The 24,763-nt window shown below is 34.7% G+C and overlaps 1 protein-coding gene across 1 annotated transcript; it reads left to right on the forward strand.

The window, feature by feature from the left end:
- Positions 1-451: 451 nt before the first annotated feature.
- Positions 452-24,324, forward strand: MS3_00000611 (uncharacterized protein). Its single transcript, XM_051208312.1, has 2 exons — positions 452-1,686; positions 20,343-24,324. The coding sequence occupies exon 1, from the start codon at positions 1,110-1,112 to the stop codon at positions 1,452-1,454; it is 345 nt and encodes a 114-aa protein (XP_051065637.1). The 5' UTR covers positions 452-1,109; the 3' UTR covers positions 1,455-1,686; positions 20,343-24,324.
- Positions 24,325-24,763: the final 439 nt, after the last annotated feature.

The raw sequence follows: 24,763 nt of genomic DNA on the forward strand, positions 1-24,763 counted from the left end.
TACATGTAAAATTATATAGCTTTACTCTGTATGATAATGTACACACTCAATAGACACATATTATAATCTAAATTTGTTCAATAATAATAAATAGCAACTCTTCAGAGCATACTATTCTTGTTTGACAGCTCATTTCATCCTAATTCTGTACATTTCAAGTGTAATCAACAATGAATCCAAATAGAATGGGAGTTGGTCACTGAATCACATCATAATTCAAATTGATTAAAGTTGGAAGTATTAACGGTTATGTTTCAATTCAATAGTGTTAATATATCATACTTAGCGATGAATCTAAACATCTTTGATTTGATCCAGTATGAGGTTGTAGACATGTGATGGAAAACTATTTCAAATCTATTTCAAGTTTAAGTAATATTATGTGGAATAATGATGATAAATTATTCAAATCATTGTTATTTTCAAGTATGTTATGATGATTTAACTAAATATATTTTGCGGTGTCAGTTTTAAAGAAGAAAAAACAGACGAACAGACAGCAATCCATTAATTATTACTTCATTAAAATGTCAAACATAATTGATGGGTTATAAATTGCTCAACAATACTGCTATTTCAGTAAAATAATAACTAATTCATTCAGTATTAGATTATCAGTATTATTACGATGTATGTTAATGTATGTAACTGGGGGACTGTATTGTAAAATGTTAATAAACTATGTTAACTGATATTTCGATTAACAAATCCAACATATTGCATAAGAAATATATCCATTTTTATGGGATAAAATCATTTTATGCAAATATTGCAATGGTTCCTCGTTTTTCGAGTATAAGTGATAAGTGGTTCCGACATAACAAACAGTGACGACCAGATATAACAAGTAGTGTTCAATCGAGAAGACATATCAGTGGCGATAGGGTGAAAAAAGGACCAAAACAATCAGCATACAGAATTGTCGTCGGCGTCCTTGAACGATATTAGTTGTAAATTTTTCGTATATTATTTTCTATTACCATGCTGATTCATACAGAAATAGAAAATGGCTTTCTCTTCCGATTAATTGCAGTTGCTATTTCAACGACAACAGCAGTGTTTCAAACGAAACAGTAACAATCATATATGATCCACCCATCGGTCCAAGAATGTCCATTTCAGAAACATGTTCTGCTGTTGGTTCGAATCCCATTATCGCAGAAATACAACTTACAAGCAGTGAGTTGTCTAGCTCACAAAAAGACGGGGTTTTGTTAAATGCTCATGAAATTGTTGCAGTACCCACACACGAAGAAACAGAAAATGAATCAAGCAGCATAATGAAGACATTTGAATCATATGGATTTCATCATTTTACGACAAAAGTTTCTGATGAATATACATACCGGGATTCTCTAGTTGTTTTACTAGATATGAGTTATCTTAATGAATCATATGTTTTTGATCAAATTTCTTACAAAAATGAGAAAAAATATGTTGAATGTATCAAATGATGATCAAGAACCTAATGAAATTTTGATAGATGCTGATTATCCTAGCGATCCACCATCTACTAATGAGATTTTCAATAAATTTGATGAAAATGTTTCAGAAGGATCAAACCCCAATGACCTCGTATCAAGTGTCATTCATCCCTATTATCAAGTCAGTTCTAGTCGACTTTCTATCCAGTCAACAATATTGAAAACTGTTGAAACATAGTCAGTCATTATATGGAATGATAAGGTATTATGAGGTTTAAAATATTTAAGCGGTGTAAATTAACTCCTAAATTAAATTAAACTGATTTTTATTCACTCGTATGATAAACCTGTCGTTTTACAAGTTGGCCATCTTGATTCAATGGATGTGTGGGTTGAATTTTGTTAGGTGTATCGTATTTTTCATTGATTACATCAATGCCAACGAATGGAATAGTCCAATCAATAATAATAGTAAGCAAACTAAAGTTCATGATACACGTTACTTGGATCGAAGATTTCATTATATCTTCAGCAACAGGTAAAATTTGAGAGTACGTTACTCAGTGACTGAATAGATAGGATACGGTATTACAATCTGATCTTGGTTAATAACTTAGGTCATCCAATGCTGATGAGCTAATTCAGAATGGCTGAAAATCTCCACTAAAAACTTCAAACCAGAGAACATACCACCAGTAGAAGTATTTGCTTTACGAAACGTTATATTTATTAATTATAATATTCACAGTCCCTTTTATTGCTTTTGTAAGTATTTTATATTGCCAAAATATCATTTACGTTTTAAAAATTTTATTTTGTATAAGTCTTCCGAAAATGTTTTATGATAAGATGCCGTCTTGTTAACATAAGCTAAACTAACATTATAATGTGAAGGGGATTTTCGTCATGGACTAACATTAACTGAACTATGATTTAGACAATATGATGACAAATCGCCACTAGTGGTTTTCACTGCTAGTAATAATCCATGTATTTTTATTATTTTGATAACGTTCAACTTTCGTCAAAGATTAGTAACAATAATTTTCACGTTTCACAGCAAATAAGATTTCTTTTAGAAAGATAATCAGATGCAACAAGGGAGAAACTTTAGTCATTTCATAATATAGTACAACCATTATTCGTCACCGTTGAAGATTAAAGCGTACAAACCAATAGATGATAAATTAGTAGATCTAAGTCAGTGACAGAAACAATCTTCGAATTTAAATAGTTATTGTAAGTCACCCAACTGAATAACGCAGTTGAAAGTTATAAGTTGATTGTGGAAAAGATTTAAATATTTTTTACTAGTTAAAATAGACGTAGCGTCGAATAAGATCTACTATCTTATACAAGATCTGTGTTATTCCTGGATTTTGTATAAGAATAATGCTAATCGAGTTAATGTAAGTTACTGGTTATAATGGGAAGTAATAGAATGTCTGTAAACACTTATGTTTAAACGTAAATAAAAACATAATCAAAGGGAACGCTTTAAAATAATTAATTAGTTAGTTCTATATGATATCTACTTGTATTTTTGGTTTACGTTTATTTTTTTTGAATCCTCTCAATGATGTTTGTGATTGCAATCGATCAGTCTCTTTTAACATATGTGGTCCTGTATAGGGAGCCTTGATATCATCACTAAGTTACAAACAGTTTCAGGCAGAGATGAATGATGGCCTACAATGAAATCCAGGACGCGCCTTTTGTCCCTTACGAGCTTCGTTAGCTGGATTTGCATGCATGGTATTTTTCGTTTGATTTCTTATTACTTCAAATAGTAATGTTTCAGTCAATAGTAATCAGTCATAAAACGTCGACATAGGTTAGAATTAATATATGTTATATGCCTTGCTAAACATTTATCGTTTATTACATATGACTGAAAATAAGTACTTGAGAAAGGAGTTGAAATTTGCGGCTTTAAAAAACGGTAAACGTATTATCAGTATAGAATTGCGGAGATCACTGAGTTTTTATTGAGATCGTGAAGTGATTGATGTTAGATCATCAGTGAAAACCTGGAAGCACTGGACGGCTTTTTCGTCCTAGTATGGGACTCCATAGCTATAAAGCATCCAAGGTCTCGCACATGAGACTCAAACCCTGGACGTTTGATTACGCGCGCGAACATTTAACCTCTATTTAATAGCAAATGTAAAAAACAGACCTTATTATATATTGTATACAGATGGACTGCAAAGCATAATAAAGTTTTACATAATTGCTTGTACGTTTGTTAATTTTCTGAATACTTGCAAATATTATTTTAGTGGAGTTTTGTTCTCTGAGCTGGATGGTTTGGTCGTGCCATCCAGCTCAGAGAACAAAACTCCACCAAAATCATCCACCTGAGCTACAAATCTTCTCCACCATCTCAAATATTATTTTAACCTAATATTCTTCACTTTTAAAGATAAAATAGTAAACATGGTCCTTTTCAGTTGGACATATTAAAATGAATCATACAGAATAGCATAAATTCATAGTAAGCATTTTTATATTTTATCATGATCATTGATCAATTCTGTTAGTTATCCAAGATGACATTTCCGTAATATCTGTTCCTTTCTTTTATAATGATAATAAAATGGTATTTTACATGTGTACACTGTGAATTATCATTTAATTTCCTAAAAAATCTGTTTATCGAACAAGTACATCGAACTGACGAGTTTTAAATAGGACGAAACGCGTGTCCTAGATTCCACTGCTATCCACTATTTATGTTTTCTAATAATACTTGTGAATTAAGACAATATCGAGGCAATATGCACAGTGTGCACATATGCCAATAAGAGACTGATCAATTACAGTCGTAAACATCAGTGAGAAGATTCAAGTAAACAATCCCAAATGTTCATAAAACATTTGCAATGCATGGTGTAGTTGTTAAAAAAACACAACTGAAATAAACATAAATAATTGATTGATTTTCTGTTAGTTGAACATCATCATATGAAATATACCGATTAATTTTAGACAAAATGTGATTGTATAGAAGGTTCTTTTCTGAATGTCAAATTATGTAACTAACTAAATGAATTTCATTTAGATAAACAAGAATTTCATTTGACTTTAATATTTATTGAAATGTCTAAAAAAAAAGTGTGCAAAATCAAAAGAAAAACAAACAAACAAAATTATCAATCGATAAAACAGTCGAGTTGATAAATAGACGTTTAATTTACCAATATCAGAAGTGGTTTTTGTGGATATTATAGTTATTTCAATAGTTGAGATTATAAGTCAGTTGAAGCTAGACCACCATGAAAAACCTGGAAGCACTGTTTGACGGCTGTTTCGTCCTATTATGGGACTCCTCAGCAGTGCGCATCCACAACCTCGCCTCATGAGATTCGAACCCAGGACATATCGATCTCATGATATCAACTATTGAAATTACTATGATATCCACAAAAACCCTTTCTGATATCAATCAACATATGCTAACTAGTGACTGGCTTCAAGAGGTATATCCTGGAGTTCTAGTGGGAAGCAGTGACCAGTGAAGTTCAACCGGGTCGGTTGTGAGATAGTAACTCATTGATGACAATGGTGAATGTGTCGCTCAGTTTTGTGGATTGGTTGAAGTTAGACATTAACACCGTTGGATGCCGGCTATGTCAGTGGTCTACTGGTTAGGCGCTCGCACGCGAGACTGATAAGTCATGTGATCGAATCCCGCGAAGCGAGATCGTGGATGCGCACTGCTGGAGTCCCACAATAGGATGAAACGGTCGTCCACTGCTTCCAGGTTTTCCGTGGTGATCTAGCTTCAATTGACCCATGATCTTAACTACTGAAATATGATAACAGTTTGACTAAATCTACGGAAAACATTACTGCTGGGATGTGCCCCCGAATGCCCTGGTACGGCCGAGAGTGGGGAGACTCCGCTCTCCCTCTCGAAATACTCTCACACGGCCGCGCGTATACAGCCTCTGACAGGGAAGTCCTACTCATTGCCTTCTCGTGGCGGGGGTGTTGTTTACGAAAATGAGAAAACGAAAAGCGAATGTCCGGCGCTTTAACCGGATCACAAACCAATGGTGCACATGGGCTCCAGTATCCTGCGGGAACAAATGGCGTATGAACCAATCGTCGGTCACCGGCTACCATGGGATCGCATCTCCTTACGATGCTCCACTGCCTTGTGGATTAGACCTTTAGGTCAAAGGCTCGGGGTGTGGCCCCCTAAGATGACCACCTGCTTCGGTTTGGGCACCCGGGCAGTATCACATCCCACACACAAATGATGAACTCCTTATGTCTATGGAACTTACTTTTCTCACTTCGAAAAACAATCAATTGATTCAAATTATTATCATTACAATTATTGTCATTGTTAATACTATTATTATTATTACTATTATTGTCATTATTATTATTATTATTATTTTCCACATTATTCACCCTCTTTTATACTCATACAGCGGCTCGTCTTTGGTGGAAATTCGACTGTATCTAAACGTTCTCGAGTCACTGTCCGGTTGAAAATTGTATGTTACCACCGAATACGAGAACTGAAGCAGTTTTTCTGAAACCACGTGCACCATTCAAACTGGCTGCCTTCAACGTTCGCACACTTATGCAGGTCGGACAACAGATAGGGCTGGCCATGTCTTTGAAAAGTCTTAATATTGATGTTTGTTGTCTATCCGAGACCAGTATTCAAGACTCGGGCGAAGTACTACAAATTCGATCTCCATCTGTCGCTTCGAAAAGCTTGTTTTACGTGCGCTTATCCAGGGACCCTGTGGCATCTTCGTCTGGTCTTGCTGGCGTTGGCGTCGCACTGAGCGCTAGAGCTGAGGCAGCACTAATCGATTGGATCCCCATTAACAGTCGGTTATGTGCTGTTAGATTGGAAAGTTCCATTAAAGTGAGAAGAAATCGGCGTGAGAAACGATGTCTTTTTGTCATCTCCGCCTATGCCCCGACAAATTGCAGCCCGGATGCAATCAAGGATGAGTTTTACCACCAGTTATCTGTTCTTCTCCGGAAAGTGCGTTCGACAGATATTGTAGTATTAACCGGAGACTTGAATGCTCAGGTCGGGCGTCTAGGCACAGAAGAGAGTCGTTTAGGTGGCCGATAGGGACTTGTTGGTCGCAGGACAGATAACGGGGACCGTCTACTGAGACTGTGCACAGACCACAACCTGTTTCTGGCTAGCACTAACTTTCGGCACAGTCATCGCCGATGTGCCACCTGGCGTCCTCCCTCTGCATCTCAAGCCTGAACTCAGATTGATCACATCGCGATCAGCTACCGCTGGCGTGGTTGTGTACAAGACTGCCGTTCCTTTTGGAGTACCTATCTGGACTCTGACCATGCTTTGGTCTGCGCCAATCTTACCTTACTTTTCAGTGGACAACGAAGTGACCGCCATCAACGGATTGATATTAGCAAGCTGGTTGCAACTTCTGTTGCTAGTAAGTATCGAACCGAGCTAGCCTCTAGGCTAGCTACCACTCCACCAAAAAGTATAAATGAACATTGGTTGCAATTGCATGACGCCATGAAAATGGCGGGTACAGTCAGTTGTGGGTTCGCGAAACGTCCCGCTTATAAGCACTGGGTTTCTGCAGGTTCCTTACAACTCATTGAAGCCCGTCGGTCTACTCCGGGTGACCGTGAGTTTGACCATAAACGAAGGATGTTACGTAAGGAAATTGGGCAAAGCTTGCGTAAGGACCGAGAAGCCTGGTGGTCGATGCGTGCTAATGAGCTGGGAGCAGCAGCTGCATCTGGTAACTACCGGAAGCTCTTCCAACTCATCCGAGCCACTGGCAGCAAGAAGTCTGGTGTGAGTGAAACAATCTGCGAGGATGATGGGATGCCAATCACTAACATCCATCGACGTCTTGGACGATAGGCAGAATTTTTGAAGGGCAGTTCAACTGGCCTGCTGCTCCGGCAACATCGGTCAGACTGTCCTGCCCTCCATGGCCGGTGACGACTGATCCACCAAACGAGGAGGAAGTCCGCAAGGAACTCCAACTCTTCAAGCGTTACAAATCACCTGGCCCAGATGACTTACCTCAGGCTCTTTTTAAAGATGGTGGTGACTTTTTGACTAAGGAATTGACGGCGTTGTTTACAAAGGTTTGGGAACTAGAGAGTGTACCAACGTCATGGAATGAGTCGATAGTTGTCCCTATCTTTAAAAAGGGTTCAAGTCGTTCCTGTAACAACTATCGGGGGATAAGTCTACTTCCGATTGCGTCCAAGCTATTGGCTTCCGTCATACTTCGTAGGTTGTTCAAAACCCGAGAAAGATTGACTCGCGAGGAGCAGGCTGGGTTTCGCCCTGGTCGAGGATGTATTGATCACATCTTCACCCTCCGCCAAATGTTAGAACACCGCCATACTTTTCAAAGGCCAACAATCGTAGTGTTTCTTGACATCAGGGCTGCCTTCGATTCGTTGGACAGGACTGTTCTCTCTGATTGTCTATTGAAGAAGGGTGTGCCTGAGAAGTTTATTAACATCCTAAAAGCCCCATATAAAAACACCTCAGGCAGAGTGAGGGCATACAACCACCTCTCTCCATTGTTCCATTCGAGCAGTGGGGTTAGGCAGGGTTATCCAATCTCTCCATTCTTCTTCAACTTTGCCATCGATGACATTCTGGAAACAGCTCTGATGAATGTAAGTAATGGTGGTGTAGATCTGTTGCCTGGGGAAAGACTTCTCGACCTTGAGTATGCGGATGATATTGTCTTACTGTGCGATAATGCCCAAGGCATGCAATCCGCACTTAACCAGTTGGCAATCAGTGTCCGTAGGTATGGTATGTGCTTTGCACCTTCGAAGTGCATAGTACTTCTACAAGACTGGCAGAATTCCAATCCTGTACTCACCCTGGATGGTGAGCAGATAGACGTAGTCGAGAAGTTCGTGTATCTGGGTGGCTGCATAAGTGCTGGTGGGGGTGTGAGTGATGAGATCAATGCACGTATAGTGAAAGCTAGAGCGGCTTATGCCAATCTGGGCCACCTTTGGCGCCTTCGTAATGTTAGTCTGGCTGTAAAAGGTCGGATCTACAACGCGTCGGTGAGAGCAGTTTTGCTCTATGCTTGTGAAACCTGGTCTCTCCGAGTTGAGGACGTTAGACGACTCTCTGTGTTCGATCATCGTTGTCTCCGAAGGATTGCTGACATCCAGTGGCAACACCATGTTAGTAATGCAGAGGTTCGGCATCGTGTGTTCGGGCACAGAGATGATAATTCAATTGGTGTCACCATCTTGAAACACCGACTTCGGTGTCTTGGACATGTTCTACGAATGTCGTCCCAGAGAATTCCACGTCGTGCATTATTTGCCGACTCTGGGACTGGTTGGAAGAAGCGGAGAGGTGGTCAGTCCATGACATGGTGTCGTGGCATGAAAGAAAGCTGCAAGGGGCTGGCTTCTGTTGGTCCTTCACGACTCCCTGGTTGGGGTCTGAGAGATGGTGCTACACAGTGGCTAGAGACGTTATCAGATATGGCTCAGAATAGAAGCCAGTGGCGATCCTGCTGTAACCTTCTTTTACTTTCTTCATAAAAAGTGGTTGTGTCTCCTTTACCTGAAAGATTTCTTCTGATTGTACCTTTTCGTTCCGTCGTTACTACCACACTACCTTACTCCAATCTCTTCGTTATTGTTCTCTTTTTCTTTTTGCGCTCCTTAGTTTTTTTTTATATTTCTCTTCGAATTCTCATTGTTTTGTGTGGCGCATATACATTGGCGCTCTTCTGTACCAATATTCATGTGTTCAAATAAATAAATAAATAAATACAGTGAAGTTCAACCGGGTCAGTTGTGAGTGAGTAACTCACTGATGACAATGGTGGATGTGTCACTCAATTTCGTGGATTAGTTGGAGTTAGATATTAACACCATTGAATGCCGGCTATGTCAGTGGTCTGGTGGTTAAGTGCTAGCGTGTGAATCTCGCGAGGCGGGATCGTGGATGCACACTGCTGAGGAGTCCCACAATAGGATGAAACGGTCGTCCAGTGCTTGTAGGTTTTTCATGTTGGTTTAGTATCAATTGACTCATGATCTCAACTATTGAAGTTTAATTTATTATGACATATATTTTCATTCAATTCTGTAAGTTGACTTAATAAGTAAAGATAATTTACTGTTATTTTGTATAGATTTTAATATGAATCGTCTAGCATTTTACATATCAAGCACTCTTTTATGTACGTTTAGAAGATTCAATCTTTAAAGATTGATTGTAAATTTGTCACATAATCTACTACTTGTTGTTTGGATAGCCAACCTATCTTTAACCTTTACAAAAGATGGATAACCGAATGTCCACCCACACAAATTTACATTTGGCTATTGGAGTGGATTATAATTTATTTTCTACATTAAATGCGTCATTATAGACCCCATAACTTAGTTGAAACGCCTCGACACTTTTTTGGCATACACTTTATTAGGAATACAAATCCTTTTCGAAAATAATCTAAATATCTTCAATTCTCGTATTTCGAACTAGGAAATCTGCTCGATATTTAACAAGAATCTACGATGGTTTTAGTGGACTGAATAAATTTTAATGGTATTAAAATCAGTAAATTGGTTGGACCAGACTAAAAGATAAACTTAGATTAGGCCATTAACTCAATCAGGATACAAATTATGGTGAGACAAAAATTTGTGGGCGAACCAATCACGCGATATTCAATCATCCATTTGGCTGCATAGAGAAAGGCATTTTAGTTAATGTCGGCTCGTGATGAAAACCCTAGATCTAATACCTAACCTTAACCATCAACTCTAAATCATAATTCTAATACCTCACACAGGTTTATAGCCCTCTTTTGGCCCTATTTATTAGGTGGGCACTCTGAAGGTCATTTTAGCGTCGTTCAAAGATCATCCATAAATTATAGTTTCACCTAAATTATTATTAAAAATTGACTAGATGGATTATCCGAAAAAAAGGGAGGGAAACTAATTCATATCAGAGCATCTCACAAAAGTGACATAAAAAGGATGACCAATATATGATGATATAAAACCGAGAAGATTCTATCAACGTACTATGTATGTTTATATTTGAGAATTTATCCTAAAAGTAGATCAATTTAATTGGTCATTTCAATTAGTAAGTCAATAGCCCACATTAAAAATATCCTATTGGAAATACCTTGAATATACTATATCTAGTATGTTGCATTTCATTGAATTATTCTTTCTATTCTGTTTTTATGAAACTTGATCAATCAATAATTTGTAGATGTTTCTTTTTTTTCTTTTTTACTTTCTATATAGTTCATATCAATATTTGTTATCCCTTGATATCATTATTTATTGTACATAGTTTGTCTTGATCTATGTGATTAGGTGGTGTAACCATCTCTTTTTTTTAAAAAAAAATCTTAGTTTTAGACAGTTATAAAAGACTAAATAACTGTATGAATTATTTAGGACTGATTTCTTTTTTATCAGGAAATAAATTCATATGACTTTTTCAGTTAATGGGAAATCAGCATAAAGACTTTTTGTTTCCATATTAGTTTAACAGAATGTTAAAGTGATTGTAGTATAGAGTTTTCTATGTTGTTTTCATTATGAAATAACTGAATATTGAAAACCAGAAATTGTTGGATAGGTATCTTATTCTCGTATGAGGCTTCACAGTAGGAAAAAACATCGAAAATCTTGCCGGAGATCAAATTCAGGACAATTGGGTCTTTCAATGAGTAAAAACCCTTAGAATATTGATCTGGTAACTGATAGTTTGCATAACTAACTTTAATCATTCAATGATATTTCATAAGATTATATTGCAATATCATTGACGGGTAATTGTTTCGCTTCCGACATGGTTAAAATCCAGTTGGATAGGGTGAATAATGGTACAATACAAGAATTATCTAGATTCGATTAATACCCATATGTATTTTACGTATATTTGTTTAGTCAATAGCATTTGATATTAGTAGTATGAAAATAGCAGAATGATTAGGAGATTACGTGAAATGTTTTTTTTCACAGATTAAGGAAGTTTTCAACTTTATTAATGATCATCACTGAATTTTTTTTCAATATTTCCCTTGAGAATATGTAAAGGTAGTTCAATAGGAAGTTCTACCCACTCAATGTTACCAATTACTTAAATAATAGTTTGATCTTATTAAAAGGTTTTCATTAAGTTCTCTGGTTTTAAGTATTACAAGGATGAAAGGACACTGATCAAAAGAATACATTGTTTCACAATAGTAATTTACACAATGATCTTGATAGAAATTAGGACAGAATAGGCAGTTTTGAGCTTTATTTATTTTAACACTGAGTAAGAGTTCTACTTTCATTGATATTTGAAACTCCCGTCAAAGGATACTTTATGCAACATAACAACATAGAAACGATAAAATTATTTAGGATTTTATTAAGACTAAAAGGATAAATCAGCGAGACTATAATTTATAGACGAACCAATCACATAAAAGATAAAAGGTCTTGGATTTTGGCGCGAAATTCAACCATCCATTTGGCTAAATAGAGTTTTGGCATTTTAGTTGACTTTAGTTGGTGTTAAAAACCCTAAATTTAATTCCTTATCCTAACCATCAACTGTACATCTTAATTCTAATTCCTCACATTGGTTTACAACCCTCATTTGGTCACCCTCAAGGTCCCTTTAACATGTCTCAAAGGTCGTCCATTAATTATAGTCTTACCGATAAATCTATCATTTGGGATAGTGAGAAATTACACATACTTTTCTTACATATATTATAGATAAAAACCTTATCATTTCCGTTTTACATTTAGAATATCCATATCATATTTAATAAAATTCACCCTAATAATTCTAATACATTACTAAATGACGTAACATTCAAACATAGAAATAACAGTCCAAACCGGATGTAGAAAAAAGGAACACATTTCATGGTTGTATTTTCTAAAACGCTTATTATATCTTGTTTTCTCTAATAATTTCATTTGATATTTATTCAGTGTTTCAATAACAACAAAAAAATCATCATAAGAGAAGAAATCCAACAAAATTTTCACAAATTTGTGCCCTCAAAACGATATTATAACACATGATCAACTTGGAACAAACTATGTCCTGAAACTAAGTAAACATTAGATAATATAGAAACAAAAAGACACGAGTAAGTTTGCATCTAAAAGTATGACTATTTTTAATTTCATATTCGTGTATTTGACTATAAACTTATACATCATGTACATATATATATATATATATATATATATATATATAGTCATACTTTTAGATGCAAACTTACTCGTGTCTTTTGTTTCTATATTATCTAATGTTTACTTAGTTTCAGGACATATATATATATATGAAGGTTAATTAATAATACTGATCACTTAAAACTGGATAGATTGTAACACGTTCTAGGTTTGAATTAGCTGATCATGAAATGAAGTTATTATTAAGTGATACTTAGACGGTAAATAGACCACTCGTTTTTATCTTCTTCCTTTTTATTATTCTTGACTCGGTTCGATTCTAAAATGAATTCATCACGTATCATTACTAATAAAATGATTTTACTTAAAATGTTTCGATTGTTAAAAAAGGAAGCTCTAATAGTAATTTACAATTTAAATTAAGAAGCCAGGCACAGATAATTATGAAATATTGTAAAGCAATTTCATCATATTTGTGAAATCACTAATATTATGAAGCTTGATAATCTCAAGTTAGATTATATGTGAGGTTAGGGATTCCTGTTACAATGAACTTAAATAAAATAATAAGGGCAGTTGTTCAATAACATTTGTTTAATTGATGATAACTCTAGATATCATAACAATTTGTAATGAAAATCACTTCTAAACTCACTTGTATCTTTCCAGTGTGAACATCAACTCTGCGATGCAGGCACATCCAGCTGACGAGTCCCAAATGGGACGAAACGCGCATCCTGGATTCCACTGCTAGCCACTTTTCATCACTGCTTATAAAGCCTGTGACTTATGGCTATATCGAGGCAATCCGCACAGGATGCACATATACAAACATGAGACTGGTCAATCGCAGTCCTAAATAACAATGGGAAGTAAAACAACACCAAATGAATTTAAGCTTCATCCCATTGCACAAGCAAACGATTTCTGCAATCCTTATCTGCTGATTAATTCAAATATATAGGCTCACTATACATGTATATATGAAGAAACTTCACTTTGCTAAGGTTATTTGCGTAGGTCTTCATGTACACCAAAAGGTAACGTGCATGCTGCAGGATATAAGAGTCCTTGACCTGATAAATGGCAGGGTCGAAAGTAAACATATATTAGTGATCCTAAATTAAAAATGAAATACTGTTCAGGATAATATCGATTATATAACAAAAAGCAATTTCATCTGGTTTTCTTTAATAAGTACTTTACTTGGTTTGTAGATTTGTTTATCCGAATTCAGCGTCGTATGTGGTCCATACGTACTTTATAAATTGTATTCATCTTATCAATATAATTATCACAAAATATATCAGATAAAGTCTATGGGGGACTGAATTAAACTAAATGCAAAATGCACTTTGAAAAACAATTTACATTCAACTTTTACTGTTTAATGAACCGCTATGACATAGATTCGTGCTGAAAGATGGGTGCTATTAATTAAGGGTGTTATTAGTTAAGTGATTTGTTATTTCTGGGTCGAAGGATTTTTGAAAAAATGAATATTGAATAGCGATTATGTTTCCAGTCCTATGTGAAATCTTTACCCATATATCTTCTAGAATAGATTGGATTTTTCCATTTAAATAGAATATTTCTTTCCATCCTAACCCAAAATTTAGAAATTCTATTGAATGCGATAATCTCAACCATATATATATATATATATATATATATATATTTATATGTTCTGCTGTTCATTGTGAAAGAAGAAAATCGTCGATTATTTAAGTATTTTCGTAAGATGTAACAAACCAGCGATCGGCTAAAATCCAATTACCTGATGTCGAGAGGCCAATTATACGTATACGTATACGCCTAAGTGTCAACAGTCACACATTTACCTTACTGTATTCAACAGAAATTTTGTTTGATAGTTATAAATATATTCAATTGTATTAAATGTTAAGCTGACTCATGAAAATTAATCAATTAAGAACTCTGAAACTTTGTTTACTGTCACAGTCTTACTAAATCAGTAACAGTTCTAAGTTTGGTTTCTGTTCAAATAAAAGGACAGTACAGCTTTAGATATGTTCATGACTTTAATATGAATGAAGTCAGTGAATATGACTTATAAACCTGTAAACAGGCAAACAATCATATTGCAACAATTGAGTTTTATCAGTCCTTGTTGATAAGTGGATGCTATGTTCTAGTTTATAAGTGAACATTAGCATTAGAATCCAATAACGTTTAGATAATCAGTTCTATATAGGACACTATCTCAAATGTACTCCTTAAAAAATATGAAGCATAGCTATGTTGAATTCTGGCAAGCACAGGGATCGAACATTGATGTATCGTTGTTTTCGGAACACGTCAGTAGTATGTATCTGTATCCCAGATTTAATTATTTCAACGTCATCTTAAACGTTATCTTACGTAAACAATGTTATGGGGTATGTTTAAATAAGAGAACAAACTTGTCGTAATTCATACAAGAACGGAACTTCTGATGTGTTATCTTTAACTTCTACTACATAATAAGTTGCCACTACTAGGAAGCCTAGAAATCAGATCATTCTTGTAATTCATGTAAAAAATAAAAGTAGTGTGTATAAATGATTGTTTCTGTTGATTTAATATAATCAGAAGTTATGAGTGGATCAATGTTAGACCACTACTGAAAACCCGGAAGCACTGGATGGCCGTTTTGTCCTATTATGAAACTCCTCAGCAGTGCACATCCACGATCCCACAGGTGGGATTCAAACCCTGGATCTTTGATCTCACACGAGAATGCGAGGAATGTTCATATTTGTGTTTATGTGTAATCTTAATTATCATTCATGTTAATATCCTAAAATTATTACATGTTAAGAAAAAAGCTTAGAAAATATCGAAGTGAAAGGATGAAGTAAAATAATTAATTTTAATAAACTAAGAGAATGAGATAGTTTTAATTAAAACTAAAATATGAAACATTAAAAATATTTATTCCAGCTGACTAGTTCCAAATAATAAAAAATTCCCATCCTGGATTACACTACTAACCATCATCCAGGACTTAACACACATGACATCGATCACCACCCAGTGATCAATCAATTGTGATTACATCTCAGTCCTACAGGAGGTCGATCGCAGCCCGGCTAGCCTAGTGGTAACGTCTCTGACTGTGAAGCTGAGTGACACGGGATCGAATCCGTCAGCGAACACCAGTTCGATCTAGATAACAGATACACCTTGCTGACGAGTTCCAAGTAACACGAAACCCAGGTCCAGGGTTTCCTGTTCACTACATCTAACCACCATCTAATCTCAACATAATTCACACAACGTCGAGTCATCTAGGCTAGTGGCCACATTGCAAATTGGTCGATTGCATTCTATCTGCACTAAGAGGGACTAGACACACATGACATTGACCACCGCTCAGTGACCAATCAATTGTGATCATCCAGCTCTACTTCAAACAGATGATTTAGTGTGTACTTTTGACATGTATCTAAAGTATTAATTGTTGATTATCCGGAACCAGAATAAAATCAAGTTAGTTTTATAGATGTTTGTTCAGTAAAATTGATTATAGATTAGCCAATAAATTGTGCTTGAATAAATATCCAAGATATAACTATTTGATATAATTTTAAGGGAATAGCAAGATTTCCTTAAGAAATAAAAGGAAACTTTCAACATGCATTAGTGAAGATTTTAAAATATAAAGATTGGAGTTATATTTGTGTGCGAAAACGTATGGCAATTTCCAATATTCCTTCTTCTTTTGAAAATCACTTTACAATCTGAAAATGGATTAGAGACTGGTTTAGATATCTTTGGGTGATCTGTTTACAGATATTAATTTACTCTTATTAAATAGGTAATTCATAACAGTTATGCAGTTACTTGGTCAATCATTTTACTTAATTATTAGATGAACACCAAGAAATCAAGTTAATATACATTATATAAGTGACCATAATGATAAATGCAGGTATTAACAATATTGAAAAAATCTCTATTCTATAAGTCAGTAGATAGTTTAATATTTAATCAAAGTTTTACTATCATCAGAAGGTGTTTTGTGGAGATTTTAGTAATTTCAATAGTTGAAATCATGAGTCAATTGAAGCTAGACCACCACGGAAAACCTGGAAGCACTGGACGGCCGTTTCATCATCTTGAATAGAGATAATAGTACAAAAAAGATCTAAGTACAAATAAAGTGATCTAATTACATAATATATAAGAAATGTAAATAGTTCACAGAATTACATGTAATCAAATGCAAATTGATATAAAATGAAGATAGTAATCAATAGGAATAATCGTTTGTAATAAGTTTGAAAGGTGGTTAGGATGATAAACGAATGAACAAAATTTGATAACCATTTAAAAGATACATTGATGAGGCAGTTAAACTAATAGTGATCGCATCCTCATCATAAAACTTGTGGACATTCAGCAATTTATTAAAATGTTACTTACTTACTTACGCCTGTTCCTCTCGTGGAGGAGAATGAGTCACCCACCAGTATTCTTCATCAAAATGTGTCCTGGACAATCTTTTCCAGTTGTTTCTAATTGATATTCATCCTTTTCATGTCTACTTCCAATGCCCAACGCAGTGTATTCTTTGGCCTTTTACTTTTCCGTTTTCATTCAGGATACCACGTTAGCGCTCGCTTCATGATGTAGTTTGATGATTTCCATAAGCTCCTTTTTCTAATTTCCTCTTCAGCTGAAAGTTGGTTTGTTCTTTTCCATAGTAGGCTATTGCTGGTGGTATCCGGCAAATGGGCATCCAGTTTCTTGCGTAGACAACTGTTTATAAATACTTGTGTCTTTATTATGTGGGTTGTGGTAATTTTTCAAGTTTTAGCTGCGTACAGTAGAACTGTCTTGACCTTCGTATTGAAGATTCTGACTTTGATGTTGGTTAACAGTTGTCTTAAGTTCTGTAGAAATGCTGTCCTTGCTTTCCCAATCCCCGCCTTTATGTCCGCATCAGATCCTCTTTGTTTGTCGGTGATGCTGCTTTACAAGCTTAGTTTCAGTATACACTACGCATTAAACCATAATCTATTTGCTTGAATGGCTGTTGAGTATTTGTTCAACCTAATGTTGATTCAGATCGATGACCTATACCAACTATAAAATCATTTTAAGATATTTCAGATACTTTAAAAATCCAATCAACTTTCATTAGAATTCATGCTTACTTATATTAGATAAAACATAGCGACTTGAATGAGAATAATTATTGATAAATCCACTTGTGTATAATAGTACACTATAAAATACTTCAGTATTAAGTAAAGCATATGTAATAAAAATAGTTTAAACTGTACACTAAAAAAAAACAGAGATGAATGTTTCAAAAATAATAGCACTTCATAATTAAAGAATTACTGGTTAAAAAATCAGTAAATATATATGTGTATAAGAATTGATCAGAGATTTTAAAACGTTTATTTTTCTAAGCCTCGTGTTCGTACGCGAGACCATAGGTCCTGTGTTCGAATCTCGTGAGGCGGGATCGTGGATGCGCACTGCTGAGTAGTCCCACAATAGGACGAAACGGCCGTCCAGTGCTTCCAGGTTTTAAATGGTGGTCTAACATCAATCGATTCATGATCTCAATCAAAAACGTAAATCTGTATTTGATATTTTTAGTAGCTCCAAGGCGATGGAGAAATAGTTACTTTTATCTGTTGAATATCTGAAATATATTCTACAGTTTATTGAAAAACTAGAAAACTATTAAAACTAGAGAAGGGTTGGGCAAGATCATAGATTGATTGGAGTTAGTCATTATTACAGTTGAATGCCGGCTCAGTTTTCTGGAGTTTATGCGTTCGCATACAAGAACGAGAGTGTAAAATTGTAGCCGCACACTGTTGAGGAGTCTCATAGAAAAGCGAAACGGCTATCTAGTGCTTCCAGGTTTTCAAAAGTTGTCTGACTAAGATCGAATCGTGATTTCAACTGTGTGAAAACCAGTGAGCTATGAACAATTGTGTTGCCTTGAATGACTAGAGAATATAAATTACTGAAGTGTAATTTGGGTGAAAAAACATTTATGCGTTTAAAAATCCCCATAGAACATTCAAAAATGAAGATATATTTGAGCGAACAATCGTTTTCAATAAATTCATCATCAGGCTCTACAGTTATGATATTTTACAAAGGCCAAAATAAGGCATGCACTAATGTATTTGACAATGGTGTATGTTAAAAATGTTGATGATTTGGAGTAAAGTGTCCAGCAACAATCAGTAGAATAGTATTATAGCAAACTGAAGATGCAAAAAGATTGTGTAAAAAAATGCATAGTAGGAGAAGTTCATCTTGCCAATTGAGATAATGATAATGATAATATTGTTGTGTGAATATAATATGTAGTAAGCGGGGTGTTACCAAGGTAATTACGATAAATGAATTGAAAATGATAGATTGAGATAGAGGTAATCAAAAAAAGTAATAATAATAAAAATAAGGAAAAAAGAAAGGGTTAAGAGGTTTATAATATTCACTCTAAGTGTTCGGTGATCCAGTCGTAGGCCAAGGTAAATATAGAGGCTGGATATACCTTTTTTGGATACATAAGTTTGATTTTCGGGGTTTAATCCAGATGACTTTGCCTATGTAGAGTAACCGTAATTTAGCTCCCTGACATAAAACAGAGAAAACTTTCTCTATTTTGATGTGATGTCCACTATCTACCAAGTGAGAAAGAATAGTGCTGTCGATCGATTTGGTGACTCCTTTTCCAAACCATGCTGGTACATTTTCACGAACACGCAAAGATAAAGCCCTCTGAGTACGGCCTAGGTAACTAGCTCCACAGGAGCAGTTGAATTGGTATACACACATGAAGGAGCCCATTTTCGGTAACCTATGCTTGATTAGTTGTTTGAGTATCCATGATTAAAGAGATATACTTGTTGGTGAAATTGAATGACCCATATTTAATTTGACTGATCAGTGTTAAAACTAATCAAAATATATTGTACTCATTGTGATAACTGAAAGTATTTTTGATAAATACCAAGTTAGAAGGATAAACATATTCAGCTGGCGCTCTCTCTCTATTTCAGTTGTTTTACATTTAATATCACTTCATGATAGAATCACTATTTTTAAATTGAACTATAACTTACGCCCAACCAAATCAAAATAGAATGTTTTGATGAATATAACACTAGCTTTCTAAGGATAATGATATAACTGGTATACAGAATTATCAGATGATCATGATATGTTTTTGTCAATTTCAATTAAATGACATGTTTGGCATGAAAATTCAGATCTATAATATACCTTGGCTTTGACAACATTCATTTCACATTAACTTATGTTGACATTATTAACTAAATCTAACGTAGATAGTCAATAAAATAAAATAGAATGATTCACAATCAAAGCTGAGAGATTAGATTTTCTGCCATATGAACTATTATGTAATTGTGATCAAATTAATGATCTTTATAAATGATTGATTAAATGTCATGTATCAATTAAGTTGTAACATTACTTACTTACTTACGCCTATTACTCCGAATGGAGTATAGGCTATGCCTGGGGCCCCTCTGTGGCTACTACCGGTCTCAAGCTCGGATAAAGGAGGAGGATTGGGCATGAGTATAGCGACCCCATCTCATAGTAAACTAACTCGCTAAATGAACACTAAGTTGTAACAATGTGAACATGTTAATTTTTAATTTCCACATACTTCACCTTTTATAAAATTCTTCAGTTTATAATTGATGAATATTTCAGCTGAACAAATAAATCTTTTTATCAGACATGATCAACAAGTATGTGAATATTCAACATTATCCAATGACCTGATCTATTTGAATTCAATTTCATAGTAAGAAAATGTACAATTCTAAATGATAATCAATTTATTACCTTGAAAAACAAAAGAAGATAATAATAATAATAAAACAAAGGAATGATCAAGTTTAATAATTCAATACACATTTATCCCATTCTGGTAATTCAGACATTGTTTTATGATCAAATTTTATATAAAATGTGTAAATTATGTGATTGTTTACTTTTTTCGTTTTAAAAAGTGTTTCAGTTTGATTGATTATCTTTGTATCTAAGGTATCTGTATAGATTGTTATCTCCAAGACTTTTTTAAATTTGGGAATCGTGAAAATATGTTTGATTATCCTGGTAACCTTTTTTTTAATTTGCAAGGAATCTAAAGCTTAATATTGTTAAACATAATGAATTCCATAAATGTGTACTATTATTTTGATTTAACATTTTGTAATACATTCCAGATACTGTAGTAATTTACCACATAGACTTTAAATAAATAAAAAACTATGAATTAATTTTGATACTTATGGAATTTTGTATGTATAAGCGAAAAAGCAGTTAGAAGTGGTCGAATTAAGACAGCACCATCCTGATGAAATCACTAACGGTTGTTTTTCAACGATTTGTGGAATCATGGAATTCCTTCATGGGTTTTACTTTCCAGTTAAGGGTGTTCAGAGACAAAGTTTGAAAATCGGTCTTGGTGATTTTTTCCTTAAATCGTATAGTCAGTTCATATTTTCTCATCCTAGACAATCCCATTCATCCTTTTGTGAACATAATTATTATATTTGATTTTGCATTGCATTTGTTCTTATTATTCCAACTTTATCATGTATGCTTTTCTTGATTTTCTCTCCTGGAATATGTTAGTGTTGGGGAGATCCAGAAAACTCCTCAAAAACAACCAAGAAAGGCTCTAAAAACACTGGGAAGCATTTTATCCTATCAGCGTTCACTAAAAGTTTTGCCAGAAACATCCAGAAGTTGGAAAGTCACATTTCGAGTTTCTGATTGGCTGATTACTACACTGCTACTATGTTTAGTAGCATTCTAGAATTTTCGGGAAAACCCAAGGAGATCTAAAATACTATAAAAACCCTATATTTTCTGTACATAAACGAACGTTTGGAGTAAAGTATTTCTTACTTGCTTTTCTCCTTTTCTCTCTTGTTCAAGTCTCCGTGTAGTTCTAGCTTGGGGTTTACTAGAAGAGCTTAGGAACCGAATATAGCGTTCAATTAGCAAGACTTATCAGTCATCTTGGAAACTCGGATAATATTTTACCTTGTAAGATAACATTTTTTGTCTCAATAGGTTGTTTTGTTATCAAGGTGATCTATTCTTCTCACTTCGCTTACCAAATTTCTAGTAGCAGGTTATTAAACCTATATTGTATTTAGAATATATTGTAATCGGACAAAATATAACTGGCATAAATATGTCAACATGGGAAAATAAAGCCATCAACCCCATTCATATATGAATAAAATATAAAGGTATATTAATCAGTTTACTGATTAACTGAGAAATGGAAGTCTTTAGTATTGTTTTCGGATTTCACCAAAACTGGTTTTCCCCACATACTTAGTAACGAATAAGGTGAAATCATAAATGTAGAGAGTAATCGTTTGCTTGTGAGCATTCATGTATAAGCGAAAAGATCTATACCATAGTAGCTAGCTAGGCGACTTTGGATGCCAGTGTTCGTTTTTACACCAAGACTCGTAACCAGTATATTTCGCTTCAAATGAATAACGTGTTATATTCATGGTGTGCAAATATTTTAATAAAAAGACTGATTGGAATCCCGTTACGATTGTCAGCAAAGCGATAACTGAAATCTTTTCTAATCATGATATAAATATCATGTCTGAGTGGCTTTCTAGATTCAGTAGCTGAATGATTAACGTGTTAGGCTTTTGAAGCTAAAGGTGCTAGGTTCAATTCATGATGTTAGTATCGACATTGGATGTACGTGCACCTAACCCGGTTCGGTCGAAACGCGAGTCCTGGCTATCCCTACCAGCCACGAATTTATCTATTCTATGAAAGTTTCTGAAAAATGGAAGTATCGAGACAGTCTGCACAAGATTCATACATGCTAATAGAGATTAGTTGAAATTCTGTCAACATCATACGAGCGATTCTAGAACTACATTTTAGTTCCCGTGATGTAATGTATACTAAATTCTTAGTTTCACTGAATAATTGTTAAAATACCAATCATTAGAATTTCGTAAACGTCTTTAAAGTATATAGAATGTTGAAAATTCGAGGGTGAACTCTATGCAAGATAGCCAATTAGTCATCTGTAATGTTGAAGGTCAAGATGATAAGTTAAGGATACTTCTATGAATGGGTTTTCAAAAGACAATTCAAATGATCAACATACAGAGAGTATTCAATGTTAACTTGATTGAATTTGAAATTTATGTTAAATAATTCTTATTTTAGCCAACAGACGTTCCAAATTGATTTATCATATTTTCATTCATCAAAACTATTTACATTTGTCCATGCAAAGGTATACATTAATTCATACTAAAGGCGAAACTATAATTTATGGACGAACCAATCGGATGTAAGATAACAGGTTTTGGATTGTGGCGCAAAATTCATTTGGTTAAATTGAGTTTCGGCATTATAGCTGATGTTAGTTCTTGATGAAAACATTAAATCTAATTCCTAACCCTAGCCATCTTAATTCTAATTCCTCATACTGGTTTATAACCCTCATTTAGCACTAGTTAATAGGTGGACGTAACTTCACCCGGAGTCCCTCCGGGGGCTACTTCCGGTCCCAAGCCCGGATAAAGGAGGAGGGTTGGGCATGGGGTTAGCGTCCCCATCCCGTAGAAAACTAACTCGCCAAAAAACGCTAACATCTGGCCCTTCTATCCCAAACGCAACAACAAATGCAGGAGAAGACGACCAGTGTAGCAGCAGCCTCAGCAGCAGTAGGTCTCAACATACATAAAGGGAAAAGCTAAATTCTCCGATACAACACAACATGCAACAACCGAGTCACAATTGACGTAGAAGATATGGAAGATGTAAAAACCTTTACATATTTGGGCAGCATCATTGATGAACAGGGTGGATCTGTTGCAGATGTGAAAGCGCGGATCGGTAAAGCAAGAGCAGTATATTTACAACTGGAGAATATACGGAACTCAAAGCACCTGTCTGTCAACCAACGCCAATGTCAGAATTTTCAATAAAAATGTCAAAACAGTTCTACTGTGTGGGGAGGAAACTTGGAGAACAACGAAAGCCATCATCTAGAAGATACAAGTGTTTATTAACAGTTGTCTACGCAAAATACTTCGGATCCGTTGACCAAACACTATCAGCAACAACCTACTATGCGAGAGAACAAACCAGATCACAGCAGAGGAAGAAATCAGGAGGAAGTTCTGGAAGTGGATGAGACGCACATTGAGAAAAGCACACAACTGCGTTACAATGTAAGCTCTCACATGGAATCCCGAAGGCCAAAAGAGAAGAGGAAGACCAAAGAACACATTAGGTCGAGAAATAAAGACAGACATAAGAAAGACGAACAAAAATTGGATAGAAATAGATAAGAAGGCCCATGACTGAGTTGGTTGGAGAATGCTAGTCGCCAGCCTATGCTCCATTGGGAGTAACAGGCGTAAGTAAGTAAGTAAGTAAGTAAGTAAGTAAGTAAGTAAGTAATAGGTGGACGTGCTCATGGCTTCAAAGGTCGTCCATAAATTATAATCCCACCTTATATTTTTGTTTTTTTTTTATCCTGAGAAATTTTATGAGCTCAACAAAAGATAGTTTAGCAATTTGTGATTATGCAATTAAGTGAATATTACATTTTTGAGTAGACATTCATGTAAAAGTCAAAAACTAACCTCATTGAATTCATGGTTAGAACATATAAATGTAACGAATATTATTGAATCAAGGGATGTTTAATGTTAAATTATTCGATACTTGATTTGTTACTGATTAATCAAAATCAATTGTATCATATTGTTATTTACTATCCATTGGTTAACTTGATTCATTGAATTCTATATTATTCAATTTATTCTATTGTTAATGTTTACAAAATAATGAAATGCATCATTTTTTTAGTTACTAAGTCAAAATTATATTTCAACCAAATTGTTTTTTCTTCTTTTCATTTTATCGTAATTAATTTACAATATGAGTTAGATTATTAAATTTTCTTTGATTTCTAGATATTCTATGAATGTATTGTTAAGAAAAGGGTAGTCAATTACATAAGATATATGTCAATCATTATCATTTAAAAGGCTAAATTATATCAATAACTAATTGTTCTGTATTTGGCATGTTTATTTTGAGTATTGATATGTTCGTTC

Source organism: Schistosoma haematobium, chromosome 6, assembly GCF_000699445.3.
Source record: "Schistosoma haematobium chromosome 6, whole genome shotgun sequence".
NCBI classification, from domain to species: domain Eukaryota; kingdom Metazoa; phylum Platyhelminthes; class Trematoda; order Strigeidida; family Schistosomatidae; genus Schistosoma; species Schistosoma haematobium.